General features: G+C 38.9%; 1 protein-coding gene across 1 annotated transcript; it reads right to left on the bottom strand.

Moving 5' to 3' along the window:
• Positions 1–1,549: 1,549 nt before the first annotated feature.
• cttn (cortactin) lies at positions 1,550–18,758 on the bottom strand. Its single transcript, XM_088412782.1, has 15 exons — positions 18,614–18,758; positions 16,528–16,670; positions 16,368–16,441; positions 16,156–16,285; positions 15,586–15,696; positions 12,330–12,384; positions 11,784–11,894; positions 10,688–10,798; positions 8,988–9,098; positions 6,087–6,142; positions 5,942–6,011; positions 5,502–5,749; positions 3,952–4,066; positions 3,551–3,619; positions 1,550–2,896 (listed from the first exon to the last, which is right to left on the bottom strand). The coding sequence occupies exons 2-15, from the start codon at positions 16,609–16,611 to the stop codon at positions 2,760–2,762; spliced, it is 1,482 nt and encodes a 493-aa protein (XP_088268908.1). The 5' UTR covers positions 16,612–16,670; positions 18,614–18,758; the 3' UTR covers positions 1,550–2,759.
• Positions 18,759–20,352: the final 1,594 nt, after the last annotated feature.

Genomic DNA, 20,352 nt, shown 5'->3' with positions numbered 1-20,352 from the left:
GAAGACCTCTTTCGAAAAAAGAAGTCGTACAGAGACATCTTTTCAGTGTAAGGTACACAACAGCATCCCCTGTCAAAGCTCCCAGAAGGTGAAGGGAAAAACTCAAAAACCTCAATTTGGGGAAAATCAGAAACCTCCAGAAGGGACCACAGGTGGGAGGAGCCCCCTTCCAGGCCCACAGCTTGAAGTGGATGCTGCATGTACCAAATACAGACATAGAAATAAACAATATAGATTACAGAAAACATATTGTGCTATATAGTGCAGTGATGTCTTGACAGCAGGCAAAGCCATTGGGCAGGAACCATCCCACATTCCAACCAAGTGGACCGCAGACGGCCCATCTCCGAAACCGCGATGGTCGATCAGCGCAGGACCAAATGGAGGCGGTCAAGTCAACCCTCACCATCTAGCTACCCCCCTCTCCGAGCCGGAAGAGGGGAGCTATATTGCAGAGGTGAAAAAACTGCGTTCTTGTCATGTTATTAATATGTGTTCGAAAGGAGAGAGTTGAGTCAATTATCATGCCTAGGTTTTTTGCAAAACTACTTTGGGCAATAGTGCAGTTATCCAGGTTCAGAGTGGTATTCTTAAAGTGCTGATGACGAGCAGGGGCAATAATTAACATCTCTGTTTTACTAGGGTTAAGAAGCAGAAAATTGGAAGACATCCATTGTTTAATCTCGGCACGTCAGGCCTCCACTTTACTGCACTTGCACGGATCCGTTATTTCTAAGGGCATATAGAGTTGGGTATCATCAGCATAGCAATGAAAACTAATAGCATGTTTGCGTATAATATCGCCGAGAGGAATCATGTAGATGTTGAACAGTAAGGGACCAAGTACTGACCCCTGCGGGACACATGAGAAGGAGAAAGATTCAGAGATCGCATTGCCATAAGAGACACTGAGTCCTTAAAACATGAGGGACACCGGCCCTCGAGGGCTGGAGTTGCCTACCCCTGGCTTATAGGGTCACCCATGACAAACTACTCCGAGGTGAGGTTCCAGACTAAGAACAGCTCAACGACCCCTTAAGAACAAAATCATCAATGGATTCAGTTTTTCCTTGGCTGGACGCGGGTCACCGGGACCCCCCTTGGGAGGCAAGCCTGGAGGTGGGGCTCAGTGACCTGAGCTGGTGTTCGAGGTCAAGAAGTTCTGACTAGATACAATCTGTCTCGCCTCCACGCACGGCTTGGGTTCTGGTACCAGTCCTCATAAGAGGCGGCGCCAAAACCAAAGCTCAAGCCCAACAAAGCACAAATGAATGAACTGTTAAAGAATAAACTAAATCAGTTCCAAAACATCATTATTTCGAGTGCGGCCCACGTACCCTTGTACCAGTTGATCCAAACCAGTACCGGGCTGCGACCCGTCCGTTGGGGACCTTTCCTCGAAACAGCAAATTTTCATAGGGTCAAAAGATTTCCTGTCAAATCTGCTGCATCGAAAAAAAGTGGACCTTGATAACTCATGCGTGTCAAAAGGTTTCCTCAGCAATCTTGAAATAGTCTCCGTCTTTGACTAGAGTAATACAAGCCAGTGTATAATTCATATCTTATTTATTGAAAAAAGGGATAATGTGACTCAAGCGAACAGAAGTACAGATCAAAAATAATTCATTTGAAAAGATCACTTTATTATTATAAAACCCAAAAAGATAGAAAAAAAATGAAAGCTCTAGCACACACACACTCAACCAAGGCACACTCACACGCTACAACTATTTATGCTACACAGCCAACCAGCAGCAGCCTGTTAAAATTATGTATTAAAATACTTGCGTCATGGAACATCCCAATAATAATTTGATATAATACCTCCACCGCAGGAAAACATTTTTGTATAAAGGGTCCTCAATTAGAGGTGAACACATTGTTTAGACACCATGTAGGATGTTACTGATTCTCCTGCTGAATATTGTGATAACCACATCTCATTTGGACACACAAATCCACAAGACACATCCACTTCCGAAAAAGAAAAAAAAAAAAAATGCAATGGAGTAAAAATATTTTTTTACATTTACTGTCTCTTAAAACATCTTAAGTCTTGATATCTCTGTGCATGATTCATACTATCATTAACAATCAAGGATGATCTGTCATGTAATGTTAAGTTTACCGCCATTTACCGAAGTGTACATTTACATCAAAGGCCCCGTTAAACTAACAGCTTACAGATCCATCTCCAACTGTGTCCAACGTTTGACTGAAAGTTTGTATGCAATTTCAGAAATGGGGACATTGAAGATAAATGTGTATCATAGTAAGTCCGGATAAGTACATACTCAAGGAAGGACACGGGGTTATCATTTATATTTGTTATTGTATAGTTTTGGTCCCTAGTGGGGCTACTAGACAGGTCCTTTCCCCTATACAATGATCAGTTTAAATATTTTACCTCACATTCATTTGTAACATTTTTGTCAACATTTTGGTCTTTGGTAAAACGATACGTAATAGGAGCAGTACCTTACCATCCTTTTTTTTTTTTTACTTGTATGTCTGTTACGTTAACGTTTGCTGTTTATGTTAACGTTTAAGTTTATGTCTGTCTTAATTTATGTCCACTGGGTGAGTCATTCTAAGGTAAAACTAAAGCAAACACTTAAAGTGTGATGGGAAAAGGCGCCAAAGTATGTTCGTTTATGCATCTTGCACAGTGTTGGAGCACTCAGAAATGAAAGGAGAGAAAATAGATCAAAGCATGAGTAGGAAAGAAGTGGCAACCTCTCCTTTTTTTGGTAATGGCATCACTGTCGCACTTCAACGTAATTGGCAGGGAAAAGACCGTAAGCGCCCCTGCAAACACCCCGCCACCAGCCTTCATCTATCATTTCAATGTTGGTGATGATGTCATCTGGGTCAAAGGAGATCTCATCTTCGCCAGCTGAAATAGAAATTTTAATTGGGCATGAATGTAGGTACAATTGTGGCAAAGACAAAACACACCATACGCAATTTGTGCGAGTTGAGATTTCAGGACCGTCCGGCTTCCTCATATGCTCAATAAATATATTACCAAAGTAGTTCCGAAGTTCTTCAAAGAAAAACACTTAAATAAACGGCAAACGTTACGGTAAGGAAACTGTGTGCTCTAGTATACAATCAATCTCAACTGCCACCTGTGATGCAGGCCCCAAGGCTCTTAAAGGGCCAGTATCATTCGCCCCTCTCCCTGCCTTAAAGGGGCAGGAACAAATTCCATTGGGCAATGAGCCAAAACCACCAACCAACAAATAACTGTCCATCTCTTGGCCAAACAACAACAGAAATTTAAAATAATGCTGTTGACAGGATCATAAAGAAATTAGTCCAAATGCTGTAAATTGGCTCCTACACAATTAAATGTAGATGCAAATCATTGCTCGTGGACAAAGTTTACTATGATACACTTATCGACCAAAGTCCGCACGACGAATGCACTTAATAAATTAATCAAGGATAAAGGATGTAAGCGGCAGAACTAGCCGCAATCAATCTGTGTTGGTGTTCCAGCATGAACGTTTTGGATTTTCAACAGTTTTTTAGTGGGTTCACTCACCTGCTTGATAGTCATAAAGAGCCACAGCAGTCACCCCGGCATCTTCACCCATCTCGTACTGCTGCCCCTCTGCAAGACAGTGACGGTTCATCAAAAGGTCAACAACTAAGAATGACTTCTTGGGTATTGATAAAGTAACCAGGCTGATGCGCCTTTCAGCCAAAACTAGTATTCTCAAACTACTTTTACTAATTCAATGTTACTATTAATCATTACTGATGATATCCTATTGTATGTGAAGACACGATAGAGCCTACGGGTTGTCCCTGATCAACCTGTACGGGGTTAAGCCCAAGTTAAGCCCTGAGCGAAAGTAGCGGACGATGGCTTTGATTCATCTTAGTCCACAAGAGTTTATGCATTGCAACGTTAAATGTATGTATTCTAAAAATGAGGCTTACCTTCAGCGGGCGTCTGATAATACGACTCTGGCTGTTCAAAGTGACTCTGTGGTGCTGATTCGTACAGCTGCTCTCCGTTCTCATCAGGAGCTTCATAGGTCGCATCACCTGTATTCTAAACAGAAAAATATATTCTGTTATAAGTGTCATAGATTGCCCTATAATTTATCAGAAAAATACCAAAGGATTGGAACATACGCAATACGTTCTTTTACGATATGCAACTAGCTTTGAGCGAAAGCCAAACCATTATCGTTCTTCACAATATTCTATGCAGACCCATTAGTCGAAAGCAGGGAATTCAGAGAGACGGCCAAATCCAGCCCGCAAGGATTTATTCAGGCTGGCAATATGATTTTGTGATGCATTAAAAATAAAAACAAGAATGTGACCGAACCCATTAGTGCGCTGTCCATCATCCATCAACGGAAATGATAACTTTTACAAGAAATCAATCAATAAAAGCGCAAAATCACCAAGGAGCATGGTCTCAATACACCAGCTTCAGCAGACTTCCGTCGCCTCGCACTCCTGCGGGACTAATGAGAAGTCTTAACGCTTTAAATGGAGAGTCGCTCAGGACTACTGTAATAGTAGGTAATAACAGAGCCTGAGATAATCTTTTAAATTCCTTATGTATTTTAAAAAAAAAAACATACATAAAATGAAAGCAAGGATGGCTAATTTAATATTATAGCCTTGATAAAAGTCATCTTTGCTAGACTATTATACAAAATAAAAGCCGTGAACACTATCACGTTCCTAATTACATTAATCTTGAAAGACTGTGATATTTTTACCTAGGAAAAAGTTTAAACACATATCAAAGTGTTCCTGTATATTAATTTTGCAACGCTACATACAAAATTACATTAACTTATATACATGCTGTTTGCACCGTACACGCATTTATAACAAAGCAACAGACGTACCTGTAGTTCTACTTTAATTTTTGAGCAGAGTAGCTCATTATTGCCATGGGATATCTGTATGTTAATGTTTTGCCTAATTTTAACTTCATGGTGATGCACTGCATTGGAGGCGGCTTTAAACACTGGAGCGAGCACGTCAAAGACAGGGAATGGATTGACTTCTGCTCTACGATGTATCCACCCGGAGATATTAGTTAACACAATATACTGCAAAAGGCCACGTATTTGAACAAAGTAAATCCACTTTCGTTCGGCGTCCATACACTACATGAACACGCGTGTGCATGGGCGCAATTCTTCCAGATGACACTGAGGAGATCTCAGCGACTCTGCTGTTCTAGGACACACTTTTATGCTCAAACTTCATTGGCGTTTTTTTTTTTTTTTTTTAATGGTGGGCCTGACTGAATGCCAGTCTGTAACAAATAAACATAACATGCGTAATGCCGTGGTTCGGGCTTTCTATGTATTTTTTCAATCAAAGATTTTATCAAACAATATATTCAGATAAATCACGTGACCATCGCAATACATATTGACGTTGAATTTTCACCCAGCCCTGCATGAATGTATAAGAAAGGCAAAAGGTATGAAGTCCTCTAAGTGTGGTTAACCCACCTCATATGCTGAAGAAAAGGCAGACGTAGGTGGAGTCGGGCTGGATGTGGGACTGGGGCTTGCCGCAAGAGGAACTGGAGACGGCGCTTTGGCTCGCTCTTCCATTCTACGACGTGCCTCCTCTTGCTCCTGTTTCTCCTTGGCCTGTCGACGTGCTCGCTCGTCTTCAGCTCTCTTTCTGTCCTCTTCCTCCTTCTGCCTGGCAATATTCTCAAACTGGGCCTTAATACTTCCTGTGTTGCTGCCAGCTTGATGAAATAAATGGAGTCATAAATAAGATTGGGATTTTTTTTTTCTTTTGGACAGAACATTACCCACACACTTTTTATGCATTTAGTCATCTAGCCTTGACGTAAAAAAGGTATTTAACCCAAAACTCCAGCATAGAATCTTTTCTTTCACCAGGAAAAAAAAAAATCCACACATGTAGCTCATCTTACCAGCCTCCAAAGGTTTAGTTTTCTGGTAAGATGGTTTGGGCTTCTCAACATCCTCGAATGTGACTGCACTCTGTCAAGCAGAGCCAAAAAAACATATGTAACAATAATCAAGGACATGAAGACAATAATGTAAACATGAATGCACCTTATCCATCCGGTCATTCTGGACACCAAATTTTCCTCCGAACCCTTTGGAGTAATCTGGGAGAAAAGAAGGTGATAAATTGGAGTGTTTATTTGACTTCAGTTATTTTAAAAACAGTCAATCTTGTTTTTCTATTTACCCACGCATTTATTTATATATTGCTTATCCAAAAGATTGCTTTTGTTTTTCATTTCCATGGTTTTTATGACTATCTTCTAATCAACAGGAAAAATCGAAAAGGTCTTTGCATGAGACCTCATATGAGTTCAGATGAAGCAAACTGTTTGAATTGGTTTACAACAGTAAAATTGCAGGAATCAAAGTCATAGGCGGATGGACTCATGCTAATTTATGGATGGATGGATGAATGGATGGATGGACATTTTCATTGATGAGTGGTGGGGGCACAAAATCCCATATTAATCAAACTTTGGGGACACAGAACAAGAAAACTTTTGCTTTTAATGGTTATCGAGTAATAATACGGACTAAGCTAGCTTACCGCTGACGTTACAAAAATAACCCATGATAGGCTAAATTCATGTAGTCTGCATTATTTTTTTACAATTATAATTTTTTTTTATCTTATCTTTTATTAACTCCTCGCGCACATGCGCCCCTTGTACTCACCTTTATCACTCACTCTCACTCAGACACCATCGGCGCAATACTAATAAAATTAAAATGACAACATTGCCCTCTCAGAGAGGCAAAGAGGCTTGTGTGGGTGGCGGAAGAGAGGCGCTCACTTAACTAGTAGCTACGTTAAATTTAGTCACACAGGGAAAATTGAAAAAAAAAATGAAAACGGGAGAGATATTGTATATTATATTATTTATTTTCTTCAACTATTTAGAACATAATGCTGAATTAAATTAATTGAACATGAAATACCTGAGTGGAAGAGTAAAAAAATAAAGCAAGAAAACAAATGTGTTTAATGCTACACACATGGAATAAGAATACAGTATAACATGGCAGGCCATAAGGCTTTCATTTTTATTTAAAATGTATTGCCAAAAACGGTTAAGGTTGGGTTCAGGAGAGGAGTTGATCAATGACCATTGATCACCACTTACTAAAATTGTAGTGTTTCCCAACAGAAGTAGATTTCCAAATCGCTCGACTGTATGTCTTCTTTTTGTATTAGCGTATTTTGTGCACTATAAGGCGCACCTTCATGAATGGCCTATTACAAAAAAATATATATATATATATATATATATATATATATATATATATATATATATATATATATATATATATATATATATATATATATAGTAGACGCACTGGATTATAAAGCGCATGGAATCACAGCTAAAGTGGTGGCTGCGGCTGCATTTGCATTCAGTTATGTATCCACTAGATGAAGCTGCGCTTAAGGGAATGTCAACTCGATGATCAGATAAGCCACTCAAACTTTATTATTAATAGAATATAAGCACTCACAGCTCTGTTCACACTAAAAATGAATAAACAAGGTTTATTTTTTTCCCAGAAGTCATGTCACTGAGGTGGTGCTTTCACGACACAAATTTAAGGCTTTTAGGTGCGCATGAAATCAAAACTATAGTATCCAGTAGATAGAGCTGCGCTCGAGGGAATGTCACCTCATGATCAGAGAAGTCGGTAGTTTATGCAGCCAGCACATGATATGATCGATATATAAGGCGCACTGGATTATAAAGCGCACCATCAGCTTTTAAAAAAAATGTAAACCTTTTAGGTACGCCTTATAGTGCCGAAAACACGGTGGTTATGGGAAATCGTAGCTTCAACTCTGCTTCATGGAGCAATTGTATTTTTGGGTAGTCCAGAGTAGGCTGTTGTTAAAAAAGAAAAGAAAGGCTAAAAGAAAGGAATTTAAAAAATGACGTCAAAAATGTTTTCAGTCATATGTTGAACAGAGTGCCATCTCGAGCAGTGGTTCTCAAATGGGAGTATGTGAGGTCAATGAAGGGGAGTAGGTGAAATTGATCAGTTTCGTCAGGTATCAGGAAGTCTAATTTAATGCTTTTTAATGGTGTGACAGAAACATTTTTTTCCTTCAAATTAAGAGCAAATCAATTAGAATATGAAGGACCTTATTGCTAAACTGTATTATAGCAACTTTTTTCGCAAAACCATATGCCTTTATGCTGTTAAATTTCTACGGATGCATGATGGCTAAGTTTTCTGTATATGCAGTCATATTTGGATTGAAGGGACACTGTGTAAAATTTAGACACATTTTCAATAAAAAATAATCAATTATTACAAATTTCAAAAACTTGCAAATAAATGTGTTCTTAACAACCAACAGTATGTTTCAAATATAATCGTAGGTCTGGTTATCATTAAATTATAGAACATGGGGGGTGGCACATTTCTGGAGGCTGCCATGTTTGTTAAAGCTATGGACAATGGTAAATGCAGCACCTCCTGCTGTCCATAAAGAAAAACTGTCAAATCTCACACAGTGTCCCTTTAAGGTCAGGTCAGGTCAAAATTAAGGTTTCTGACACAGTTCCTTGGCAGAAAGGTCAAGAATACGAAAGATATTACACAATCTATCTTCTGGAATTTCTGAATAAAATGTGCCTAGCAATAACCATTACAAACGTAGTTCCAGAATTTAATAAATCAGACATGGATGGCACAGCAGTCTCTTTCAAGTCCATTTTCTTTTCAACTAACTACGTTTTGTGCTGGTTAGGAGGTACTTCACTTGAAAAAAATATTCCGCAGGTGGTAAATCGTTGAAAAACAGGTTGAACGACTGATCCAGAGGAGTAAAAATGATAAAACTGGTTCATTAATACATTAATAAATTGATACATATGCTACAGCCATGAAACTACATAACCCATGGGTGCCATCGGCAAAAAGTATATCTTCTTAACCAGAAAAATACACTACCTTTTTGGGACTCATGGAGCTGTGGTTTCTCCTGGTGGTCCCATCCCAGAGCAGATTTATCCTGCCGGTCTGTCTGCACTCCGAATTTACCTCCAAAACCTTTCACATAGTCTGTAGATATATGACACAATGAGTTGTTGTTGTTATTGTTCACTCACCGAATAAGAACTAATTAACTGGATTTTATTTACAGTACTAACTTTAAATCACTTAAAGTGAAAATTCATTTACATGACTGGATATGTGTGGTACCGAATACAGTATATCACAAACGAAAGCAGAACACATATGGAAATGGGAAATTCTCTGCATCTTTTGGTTTTAAAGAGGATATATCTGTAGTCTGAAGTTACCCAAGCAAGTAAAACATTGTCAAGTATGTATGTCAGACAAGCACCTCGAGAAGAGTTTATCTGCGCTTTCAAGTCCAAACTAGTCTGGACATACCACAGTGTCTCTCAATCTGAGAATCTGGGTATACAAAACAACACTTTAAAAACTGTATTTCTAGTAGAATAGACAAAAGAGATTTAATAGATACGGTAAAGGAAGTCATAATTTTTCAGCAAGATGGAAAAAAATAAAGCATACAAATGTAAGATTGAACAACTATTAATAAAACGTAATCTTGTTTGTCACGTTGCCACCAATCTAAGTCTCACAAATTTTCAGAGCTAATACTAAACAAAGGTGGAAATTCATGAGACTCAGTTTATATATATATATATATATATATATATATATATATATATATATATATATATATATATATATATATATATATATATATATATATGGTGCTATATTGTTCCACCATGTTTAACTGTGGTAGTTAAAGTTATTGAAGAAAAAAAAAAAAAGAAAAATAGCATAGCGTACATCGAAGCCAGACCCGCGGACACTTCTTTTTTTAACCCACAATGACTGAAGAAACGGAAATTGGACCGATGCTACTTTCAACATTGGCGTACAAGTAAATACAAAAGGATTTATTATTGGAAATCGACACGAAGACAAACTCTACACGCAAGTCATGAAAGTCTTTCTGAGGAAAAAAAAAAAAAAAAAGAATGGATTTGTACTGAAATAACTTCGGGACAGCCGTCATTTTATGTCCTTCATATACGATTGACGTGATTGGTTGGGTTTGGTTTTTGTGAGTTTGCGGGGTTTTGTTCATTTTTGCGTCTACCTTTATTGTCTGCGCTCCTTTTTGGTTTGTTCCACTTGTCTGGTAATTGGCAAGTTTTGCTCACGGTTAAGTCCCGCCTCATTTCCTTCTTAAAACTTCCTGGGTTTATTGTTGTATAAATGCTCTGAAAATAGCCTGTGTAGCCCAGTAATGCATAGTTGTGCGCTTGAGGGGTCCAATCACTGAAGGCCTAAGTGTGAAATGCAAGGACCGCTACTGATTGAGATATATATATATATATATATATATATATATATATATATATATATATATACACACACACACACACATATATATATATGAAGCTAAAGTGCGATGTATATGTTTATCCAATTTGTTGATAAGGCAGTTCATTGACTGATACCAGTGACAAATGCAGTAATCCAAATTGCCACACGCATCGCAATGACTAGTGACCCCTTGTGGAAACTTTGAAAAACTGAGAATTAAAAGTAAATTCCCAGTACGCAAACAAGAAGAGGTTGCACACAAGTGGAAGGATACCAACCTTTCTGAGACTCGTGCCTCTCAGTTTTGCCTTGGTAATCAAAGCCCACAGCACTCTTGTCCACTTTGTCGGTCTCTATGCCAAACTTCCCACCAAAACCCTTGGTATAATCTGCCAACGGCCATCGTAAATGGTGGAATAAAAGGAATTTCAATGAAGAGAACAGAGAGAGAAAAAGAAACAGGCCTGTTAAACACTGACAGTTCAGCCGGTCTCCGTAAACATAGTACAGTATATAGAGCAAGGGTCGCCCAAGGGTGCCAGGTAGCCCCCCAAAGATCACAAGTAGCCCGTAGGCCTGTTCTGCAAATGCCTTACAAGAGATAGAACATTGGTGATTTTCTATTAATTTTACAAAAAATTATACATGAATTAAATTTACATTGCATATTAATCTTGATTTACATATTTACACAGCTGTTCCTTAATTATTGTGAAGAATCATTAACATGATTGGTGTCTTCACATAAACGGGTAGCCCTTCGTATTAGTCAGTACCTCTTAAGTTTCAAAAAGGTTGGAGACCCCTGATATAAACTTGAATGCAAAAACAGAAAAGGACCATAAAATATTTTTTTTTTCTTTGAGTGGCCAAATTTATTTTCATTTGATTAAAAAAAAGCAGTCTAATGACTATAAACCATAAAAACAATAAAAATGCTACCTTTTTTCAGACTTTTTTATTCAATCATTCCAGGTTAAAAAAAAATGTTTTAATTATCATCCTTTATTTTAAAATGTGCTGAAAATGCACAAAGAGGAATTGTTTATGATTCAGGAAATGGTTTGTTTCAAAACATGTCAGAAAATTGGTAAAATTAATGACCATCTCCTCAAGGAAAAGCAAACTAAAAAGAAACAGTTTCATTTGAAGTCCTGCATAGTTTACGGTTATGCTGATACACAGCCATTTCGAAAGAGCTCTGGCTCGATTTACTATAGGTGAATGGTCAAAATTGTACTGTTTATATTGATCAATAATTTATTTCAATGCACCCCAAGTAGGGTGTCTTGATTAAGAGGGCCTTTTGGTGTGTATACTGTTCCACATCTTACTTGTCATTTATTTAAGTGAAGAAATAATGTGAAAACAAACCTTTCTGAGATTCATGTTTCTCGGTTTTTCCTTGATAATCAAAGCCCACTGCGCTGCGGTCCACACGATCTGCCTGAACACCGTATTTCCCTCCAAACCCAGCATTATAGTCTACATAGCAGGCAAAATGGAGTTGGTCAGTGGTCAAGGTGGGGCACAAAAACACTAGTGGAACAATTTAATATGAAATCCTACATTGAAAATTCTTGGAAATGATGAGTAAAAAGTGTGTAAAATATTTATATCTGATTATAACACATGACGCTAAGCTACGCAAATGTCAGTGACAGTAGCATACAGCGAAAAGAGACGACAATGGAATCGCTGGTTGCCTGCCATATGGTCAACAAGCCTTGGAGGCAAAAAGTAGGCCGCTGGTGCAGCTCACACTACTGACACAATCCCATCAAGTGCGAATAGGTGTTAATAGAGAGAAACAGTTTAGGAACCAAAAGAGACAGGCAGAAGCATGCCCAAGATAATGCTGCAATCTTCAAACTGTGATCTGGGGTTGGTTGAAGCTCGGCTAACACGTTGCTACATCACCTTTCTGAGAAGCGTGTTTCTCTGTTTTCCCAGCATACTCAAAGCCAACTGCAGACTATAACATGAGCAGAAAAATGAAGACAAAATTTAGATAAGGTCAAAGAAATGCAAGTGATAGGGAGAACAAACACACTCATATTCCTTTAACCTGGGATTTATGCAACTTTATCCTGCCTCACATTCGATAATAAATGGGATATGCAGTGGAGTACATGGACTGAGGGGGCCGAGCTACTCTGCCAGTATCCCACCTTGATAGCGGTTGGGTCAAAGCCAGTGCTATACATGTAAATAGAAAAGGGCTTTGGTGGTATATGTGATGTTTTCATGGTGTGTGCCATGTAGAAGACATAAAATCTGAAAGAGTGTTATTCTTTAGTGGGCAGCACAGTGGAAGACAGGTTCGCACATCTGCCTCACTTTGTGAGTTTGATTCCGGCTCTGGCCTTCCAGTGTGGTGTTACCATGTTGCCCCAGTCCCCATGTTGGTCCTAAGACATGAACGCTTGTCCTCAAAATTATTCATATCCTAATTTTTTTTTTTTTCATTTTTGTGACAAAACCTTTGCTTTTATGCAAGTTTCTTCATGAGTCAGATGTGACGAACAAGTAACAGAATAAATTCAACAGACAACTGAAAAAACGCAAAAACTAACAGGTATTTTATTGATGGAAAACCAAAAAAACGCTATGTTCAAAATTATTCATACCCTTGTACAATGTCTTAATTAATAATCAGATACCTGTACCATGGTTTTTGTTTTTTAAAACTACCCCCAGACCATTCCTGTATGTGTCAACCAGCATTCTGCATTCCTCCTGTAGAATATTGGCCCATTGTTCACAGGCAAAGGCCTCAAGATGGGTCAAGCTGGTGACTTTCCGAGCCACCTTTCTCATCTTCAAGTTTACCATAAGTTTTTGATCGGATTCAGTTCAGGACTCTGACTTGACCATTTTAATACATTCACATCATTGTCCTTGTCCATTTCTTCCCTACCTTGGTAAGTAAGGAATGGTGTTTTTTGGCTCATAAGCATCTCCTTTTTTTCCTCCATACGCAAGTAAGCATTCATAGGCCCAAATACGTCTAACTTTGTCTCATTAGACCACAGGATGGTTGACCAAAACCAAGAATCATGCTGGAGGTGACCTCTGGCAAAAGCCAGGCAAGCATCCGCATGTTTTTTCTTGAGGAGGTTTGTCTTCCCAGGCCACTCAGTGCTAGACCTTGAGACAGTCGTCCCTGCCTGCTCAAGTGTTTCTATTAGAGCCTTAGTTGAGGTCTGAGGGTTGATGTCAACCTCTCAGCATACTTTCCTGGCAGTGACACCTTATAATTCTGGCCATGCCCACTGAAGTTTTTAACAGTGTACAACCTCCTGTGGCTGTTTATGATGCTCTAGACGATTGCCACAGGGATACCAAAATGCTTGGAAATGGTCTAGTAACCCTTTCCCTTCATGTGGGCACACACAAGATTCCAATACAGGTCCTGCCGCAGGTCTTTCTTCTTGACCATGATGTCCAGAAGCCCAGTATGACAAGGAGACTTTTTTCTTTTAATTTATGCTCTTTTATATATATATATATATATATATATATATATATATATATTTTTTTTTTTTTTTTTTTTTTTTGCATGCATTTGGTGACATCTTGAAATAGCATTTAGCAGCAAAATGTACACATTTGGGACATCTTAGTTTAGGTATTGAAAGGGGTATGAATCATTTTGAACATGACATATTCAGGACCTAACAAAAATATCAAATTGAAATTAAGAATCTCAAATTATGTATTGTTTACATTCATTTGTTCGTTGGTCACATATGACTCAAACTGGGAAAAACCACATCACAGACGTATGAACTGTTATGCTACGTGCACACCGAACGTCGAATCATTCTCAGAATCGCTACGCTCATTCGCGGGGCTTTCTGTCGCACTTTTTGTCCGCTTTTTTGTCACGTGAGGAGAGGGGAGGGTAGTGGAGCGAGCTTGCTGTGCACTTTACGGTAGATCAGGAAAGAAGAGCATTGCTGAGAACTTTCACTTTTCCGGGAAGTGACAGAGCCAATATTTTCACCGACAGCACCTTTATTCTTTGCGGCAATACTCGCCTGCCAAAAAATAACAGTTTCAATGTCGCAATCAAGTGGCCGAGACCGTGCTAAATATTGTGCTGACAATGCTGCGATATCGTTAGCTTAGCACAGTAACTACGGTTCAACAGCTGTTAAGTAAAGCAAATGCTGCGCATATCAGTTGTCCCAAGTTCTCGCTTCCGCCTTTCTACAAGCCAGGTCAGGGCTCTTGCTTGGCTCTGTTTTGTAATGAAAGCTCAGCTGGCCGTGTTGGATCGCTCCCGGTGACCGCAAAGCGGCCTTTGAATGTTCCCGAAGTTGATTGGCTGTCGCGACACCAAACGTGGAAAAAGTATAAAAAATTTAACTTCACGCGAAAGGCGAAATTTCACTTCTCGTGACCGCGCGCGGCCATTTGCGTTGCTCCATTCGCGTCCATCGCGTCGCCTGACGTGCATTCGCGCCCAGTACAAAACTCTCTGCTTTTTTGCCTCGTTCGCGTTTGGTGTGCGCGTACCATTAAACTAAATCATCGACAAAACATTATTTCAGGTGCAGCCCATGCGGCCCGGTACCAGTTGATGCACGGACCGGTACCGGTCCGCGGACTGGGGGTTGGGGACCGCTGCGTTATAGTGCGGAAAATAAAGTAATACTGTTTGTAGAATAAAGGATAAGCTGATCAATCTATCCACATTCATCCATCTAAGGCGGCTGCCATTTTGGCTTTTTAAATCACCCTCCGCTGTCTACTGAAGGCGACTTCAAATTGGCCTTGGGCCTGCATTCTAAATACCACAAACCCAAAGCCCAAAAAACAGGTGAGCTGTGACGTTCCCAATTTGAGCCCAAGGGACATTTGACGCCAATTTCAGACGAAAGCCGAAGGCCTAACGAGACGAAAATGGTAAAGATGAAAACAGATTGATTAAGAAGCTCAATTTTTATTCCACTCATGCAAAATTAATGAGAGCACATAAAACATGTCGTTGCTTTTAAGTTAAAGGTCCTGGCTGATATTTTGATGCATTATTTCTAGCTCAACATCTTTCCATGAAAATCATTTCAACATGGGCATGTGTCATTTCAATATGAGACTACAAGTTCTACTGCTACAACAAATAGTCATCAATAAAATACAATAAATAAGTGGACAGAAACAGGAATACCTGGTCAACGCGGTCAGATTGCACGCCATACTTCCCTCCAAAGCCCTTGGAGTTATCGGTCTGAGAACAGTGCTTTGATAACTTGCTCTGGTATTCATGTCCCACAGCAGACTGTTCAAAACACGCCAAGATATTGTCAGATCATAAAGAGTTGGGAGTAATTCATCATAATATTTCTGTTTTTTGCAGTCATGAAAATGTGTTGATAAAAAGCAGACGGGAAGCAAAAACGGGGGCAATATCTCTGGAAACACACAATAGTTTTTAGTGGCGACATCTGCCTCATCAACAATCCATGCTCACAAACAATGAATTATCTCTCACTCATTAAATGCATGCTGCAGTGGCTGTCCGGACCAAAAAAGAAAAAAAGACTGAATGGACAGAGCTGCTTACCAGAGACTATCACAGTGAGAAACAATATAAGTGAGTTCCTGATGTGTTTGCAGTGAAATATACTGTAAGTATGCGTTATAAAATCAGGAAAACATAACTACAGCATTACATGCTCAAGCTGATTTGATAAGAAATGAATGAATACAAACAAAAACAGATTTTGCGTTCCCACACCTTGTCCATGCGGTCCTGCTGCACCCCAAATTTTCCTCCATATCCATGCGAGGCCTTGGGCATATTTTCCATCTCCTGCTGTTTCAAGCATGTATGCTCTGTTGACACGGTTTCACGCAGCTGGTGGATACTATTCCAAGGAAACAGCTAATTTAATTACACATTTCTGGTCGGTTCTGTAAACAAAGAAAACATACTATATGCATTCTCACTTTATGTGCTCTTGATGCCCTGAACCAGCCACTGTCTTGGCACCCCAGCGTTGCTCCTTCTCAGATACATCATTCTGGAAATACATAGGGAAAATGGTGACTAGGACAATGACTGTGTGGCATGAAAGCACACATGGCTGTAGGTGGTGTGCAAAGGTACCTCAAAATCGGGGTCAGTCTCCCAATCGTCATTTCCACCATCTACAGTCATCTTAATTGACTGTCCTGCTGCTGCCTTCCACATCTTTAGCGAGCCCTTGTCAAATCACACTTGAAGTACAAAAACACCTACAATGGATTCAACTATGCAAAAAAAGAGAGCATAGTATGTGTCAGTACATTAACCCTGTTAAATTTGATTACGAAGATTTGAAATAATCATATTGAATTCAAGTTTAGTAGATAACCATACTGCATATTGGAATACAATTGGAAGCTTATTGTTTGACACAAGATTAAAATCAAATGTTTAAAAGCCAAATGCTAATGCTTAGTTTCAGTACTACATGATCATAGGTGCTAAAATTATTCTCAGTGTCGTAACTTAAAGTGATGTAGTACTTCCCTGCTCGTGTTCAACAGCACTGCAAGGCCAATCAATGCTCATTTGGATCACCGCACCTTGCTTTATTTTTTTCTGTGCATTATTAATCAGTATTTAGACTAGCGTAGCGCTATTGATTAGAAAAAAAGACTGTGAAACAAGAATTTAGCGGGGGGAAAAAAAATCACCCATTACCATCCATCTGAAGGGTTAGTCTTATTTCACTATATGTTGCTGACTGAAAATGACATGGGCAGCACAGTGGCAAACTGGTTGGATTGTCCACCTTTCGTAGTGAAGTTTGCATGTTCTCCATGTGGCTACATGTATTTTCTCTGGGTATTCTGGATTCTTCCCGCATTCCAAAAAAACTGCATGATCAGTATATTGGACACTGTAAATCAGAGGTCACCAGCTACGGTTCTTGAGGGCACCTATCCAGATTGTTTTGAATGTATCAGGAAGCTCTGCAGAAGCCTGAATCTTTTGAATCAGGTACATCGAAGGAGTGTTGCACCAAAAACATGCTTGATAGGCATCCTCGAGAACTGGAGGCGGTGACCCCTGCTTTTGATTGTCCACAAGTGTTTTTGTGAGTGTATGACTGTCTTAGTGTGCCCTGCAAATGGCTAGCAACCAGCTAAGGCTTTAACGCACTTGCTGCCTGTCAGCTGGGATGCCGTCCACGTTTGTGAGGACAAAGCTGTGGAAGCTAAGCTCGATGGACAAAGAGGTTAAGATGCAGGGTGAATGGATGGAACATCAGTTGCTCAGGTAACAACTAATCATGGTCATATATATATATATATATATATATATATATATATATATATATATATATAGATATATAGATAGATAGATAGATAGATAGATAGATAGATAGATAGATAGATAGATAGATAGATAGATAGATAGATAGATAATTATTAGAATTAGAATACTAATGTGTTCATCATACGTATTCCCCTTTTAAAAAGAAAAATTAAGTGTTGAAAAGTAGAAAGTCCCTGGATCTGCAAACTGAAAAAAAACAAAATTCACACAAACCAGGAAGCAATTGTGTTGTACACATAACATGCCTATCTCCCACAACACAACCACACCCTTTAGCCAATCGCATTCAAACCCCGAATATCTGTCATTTTACCTGACTATGCCCACAGAGGAGCAATTGAGAACGACTTAGGAAAGGTTAATAAAATATGATCGAGGAGGGTAGACAATGGAATCGATTAATCAAAAAAGAAAAAGCCTATTTCGGTTGAAGTTGATGACGACTCAAATTAGCTGGTTCACTGTGCAGTATGTAACATCAGTCAGGTAATTTAGATCCTGCTAAATTAATCACAGCTACAGTAACAAAGCGTTTGTTTTCGATTAAAACTACACAAACGTTAAGCAGTATTTTTTCCCACTTGACGTTCAAATTTTGCGTGCCGTCTTAATAGATGGAAAAAGCGAACTAACACCTCATTAAGTTTTATCGAAACATGTTGACTCACATTTGAGTTTCTACGCCCGGTGCTATGTAATTTAATGTGCTTGGCTTGCGGAATTATGTGCGCCTCTGTCTGCGGAATTTCCTGCTCCAGTTTTCCAAAGCTAGCTGCAAATGCTAACACGCCAACTGCAATTACCGAGTGGGCGAAAACTCGGCGAGCCCAAGACATTTTTTAAATGATATTGATATGTCCACGCTCACCGTTCACGATAGATGGAGCTGCGTCCAGAATCCAAATAGTCACACCTTGAGTGAATAAAACGTGAGTGTGTTCTTAGCTCAATCTACATGGATAGGAACACTGTTGGGATCTTCCTGTTCTCCCTGAATCCCGGTGTCAGACGGGATTGCGTCACGAAATGGGCGTGCTGCTCTTGTGTGTAACTCAATGGATGTGTCTGTCGACCGCGAGTTGCATTTCTGTACATAAATTCAAATGTAAGCGTATGCTTGAATTTGTTCTTTGAAAAATTATAATATTGACAAAACATTTCAATCGTATGAACAGTAGTATGAGCAGTATAACCGTCCGAATCTTGCCAACTTTACTTAACTTGGATTTCAGGTACCCACGGTAAAAACGACTTTTAATTAAAAATATTCATGCTTCATTCCTAATCTGGGATTTTAGGAGGATTCACTGGGATTTGTTTGAAAAATAATGTTAGATTCTTGTTTTGTGTAATAGAATTTAGATCGTTCTCATGGAAATTTACTCAAAACATTCTAATTCATCAAATCAAATAAAAAAAAAATAGTTTTTCAATCCAAGATAACAAAGCGTTGTATTTAATGAAAACTATAATAAAATCAATGTTTTGCTTGTATCGGCTAAACTGTTTTTTTAGAATTTAAGGCACAACAATGTCAATGTCAACAATTTCGCAACAATGTCCTTCTTAACTTACTACAAATACAGGTAGATGGTTGATTATGGAGCATTTTAGAATACATTCATATAAGTTAGTACATTTAATAAACAGTAATATTTCTTTACTCTTAAACATATTTTACATTTTGCTCATCAATGATTCTAAAGGCTACGCTTTTAATTTTGTGCAGCACATCGAGTTACCTTGAGTATGAAATGCGCTCATTAAAAACCCCTGATTTGGCTTATCGAGTTCGGGGGGCAGACCAACTAAAACAACCCCCAAATATTGTTATATATTTCCATTAATCGTAAACTTGTAAGATATTATAGCAAGCGTAATAGGCATTCGCCGGGCACCTGTACCTTTAAGGAAGGAGACAATTTCTAGATGTTTTAGAGTTCAATGGGAGTGGCTGATAAATATGAAAGGGTTGAAAGGGTCTCTGCTATTTAGTTCTCAGGGCTATACCAAGTAAAAATGGGCATAGTATTGCCGAAACCGATACTTGTCTATAATTCAGGTAAATCATTACATGTATAAATCTCAATTAATGCCGAAGTATTATGAACCATTTGACTAAACTTGACGCTTTATTTTGACTAAAGTTAACACATGTATGATCAAGTTGGAAAAAACCCGTCTTTCTTTTACACTGTCTTCTTTTATTTAATAAACAAAGTGCTCAACGGAAAACATTTTTTCATGTTTCTGTTGGGGGTTTGGGTTTTTGTTGATTTTTTCTGTTTCGGGGGATTTTTGTATTTTCAAGTTGTGTGTTTCTTTTTAGTGCTTGTGTCTTGTTTAATTTCCCTCGCGTTTGTCTTCGTTGTCCTCCACCTGTCTGTGTCCCTGCCCTCCTCGTGTCATCCAATCAGCTGCCTTTGTCCTTTTTCCAGTCCCCAAGCTTCCTCGACTGCCAGTCGCTGTCCGCCTGCCTTTACTCCGTGAGCCTAGCTTCTGTTTTGAGTTTTGGTTTGTTAATTTACCATCTGTTCTTGTTGGATTTTTCTCTCTGCTAAATTAAATCTATTTCTTTTTTAGCACCATCCTCCCAGCTTCCCCTGC

The sequence above is a fragment of the Hippichthys cyanospilos genome, chromosome 4 (assembly GCF_059441005.1).
Source record: "Hippichthys cyanospilos isolate Australia breed blue-spotted pipefish chromosome 4, RoL_Hcya_1.0, whole genome shotgun sequence".
Lineage (NCBI taxonomy): Eukaryota > Metazoa > Chordata > Actinopteri > Syngnathiformes > Syngnathidae > Hippichthys > Hippichthys cyanospilos.
This window is presented reverse-complemented; position numbering and strand designations above follow the sequence as displayed.

What these genes read in the sequence shown, in the direction of transcription:
- cttn (XM_088412782.1), bottom strand. Translation starts at nt 16,611, where the DNA reads ATGTGGAAGGCAGCAGCAGGACAGTCAATTAAGATGACTGTAGATGGT. An exon ending in GAAACACGCTTCTCAGAAAG is followed by an intron (nt 11,895 to 12,329) that starts GTGATGTAGCAA and finishes CCTGCTATGTAG; the next exon opens with ACTATAATGCTGGGTTTGGA. An exon ending in GAGGCACGAGTCTCAGAAAG is followed by an intron (nt 9,099 to 10,687) that starts GTTGGTATCCTT and finishes ATATATCTACAG; the next exon opens with ACTATGTGAAAGGTTTTGGA.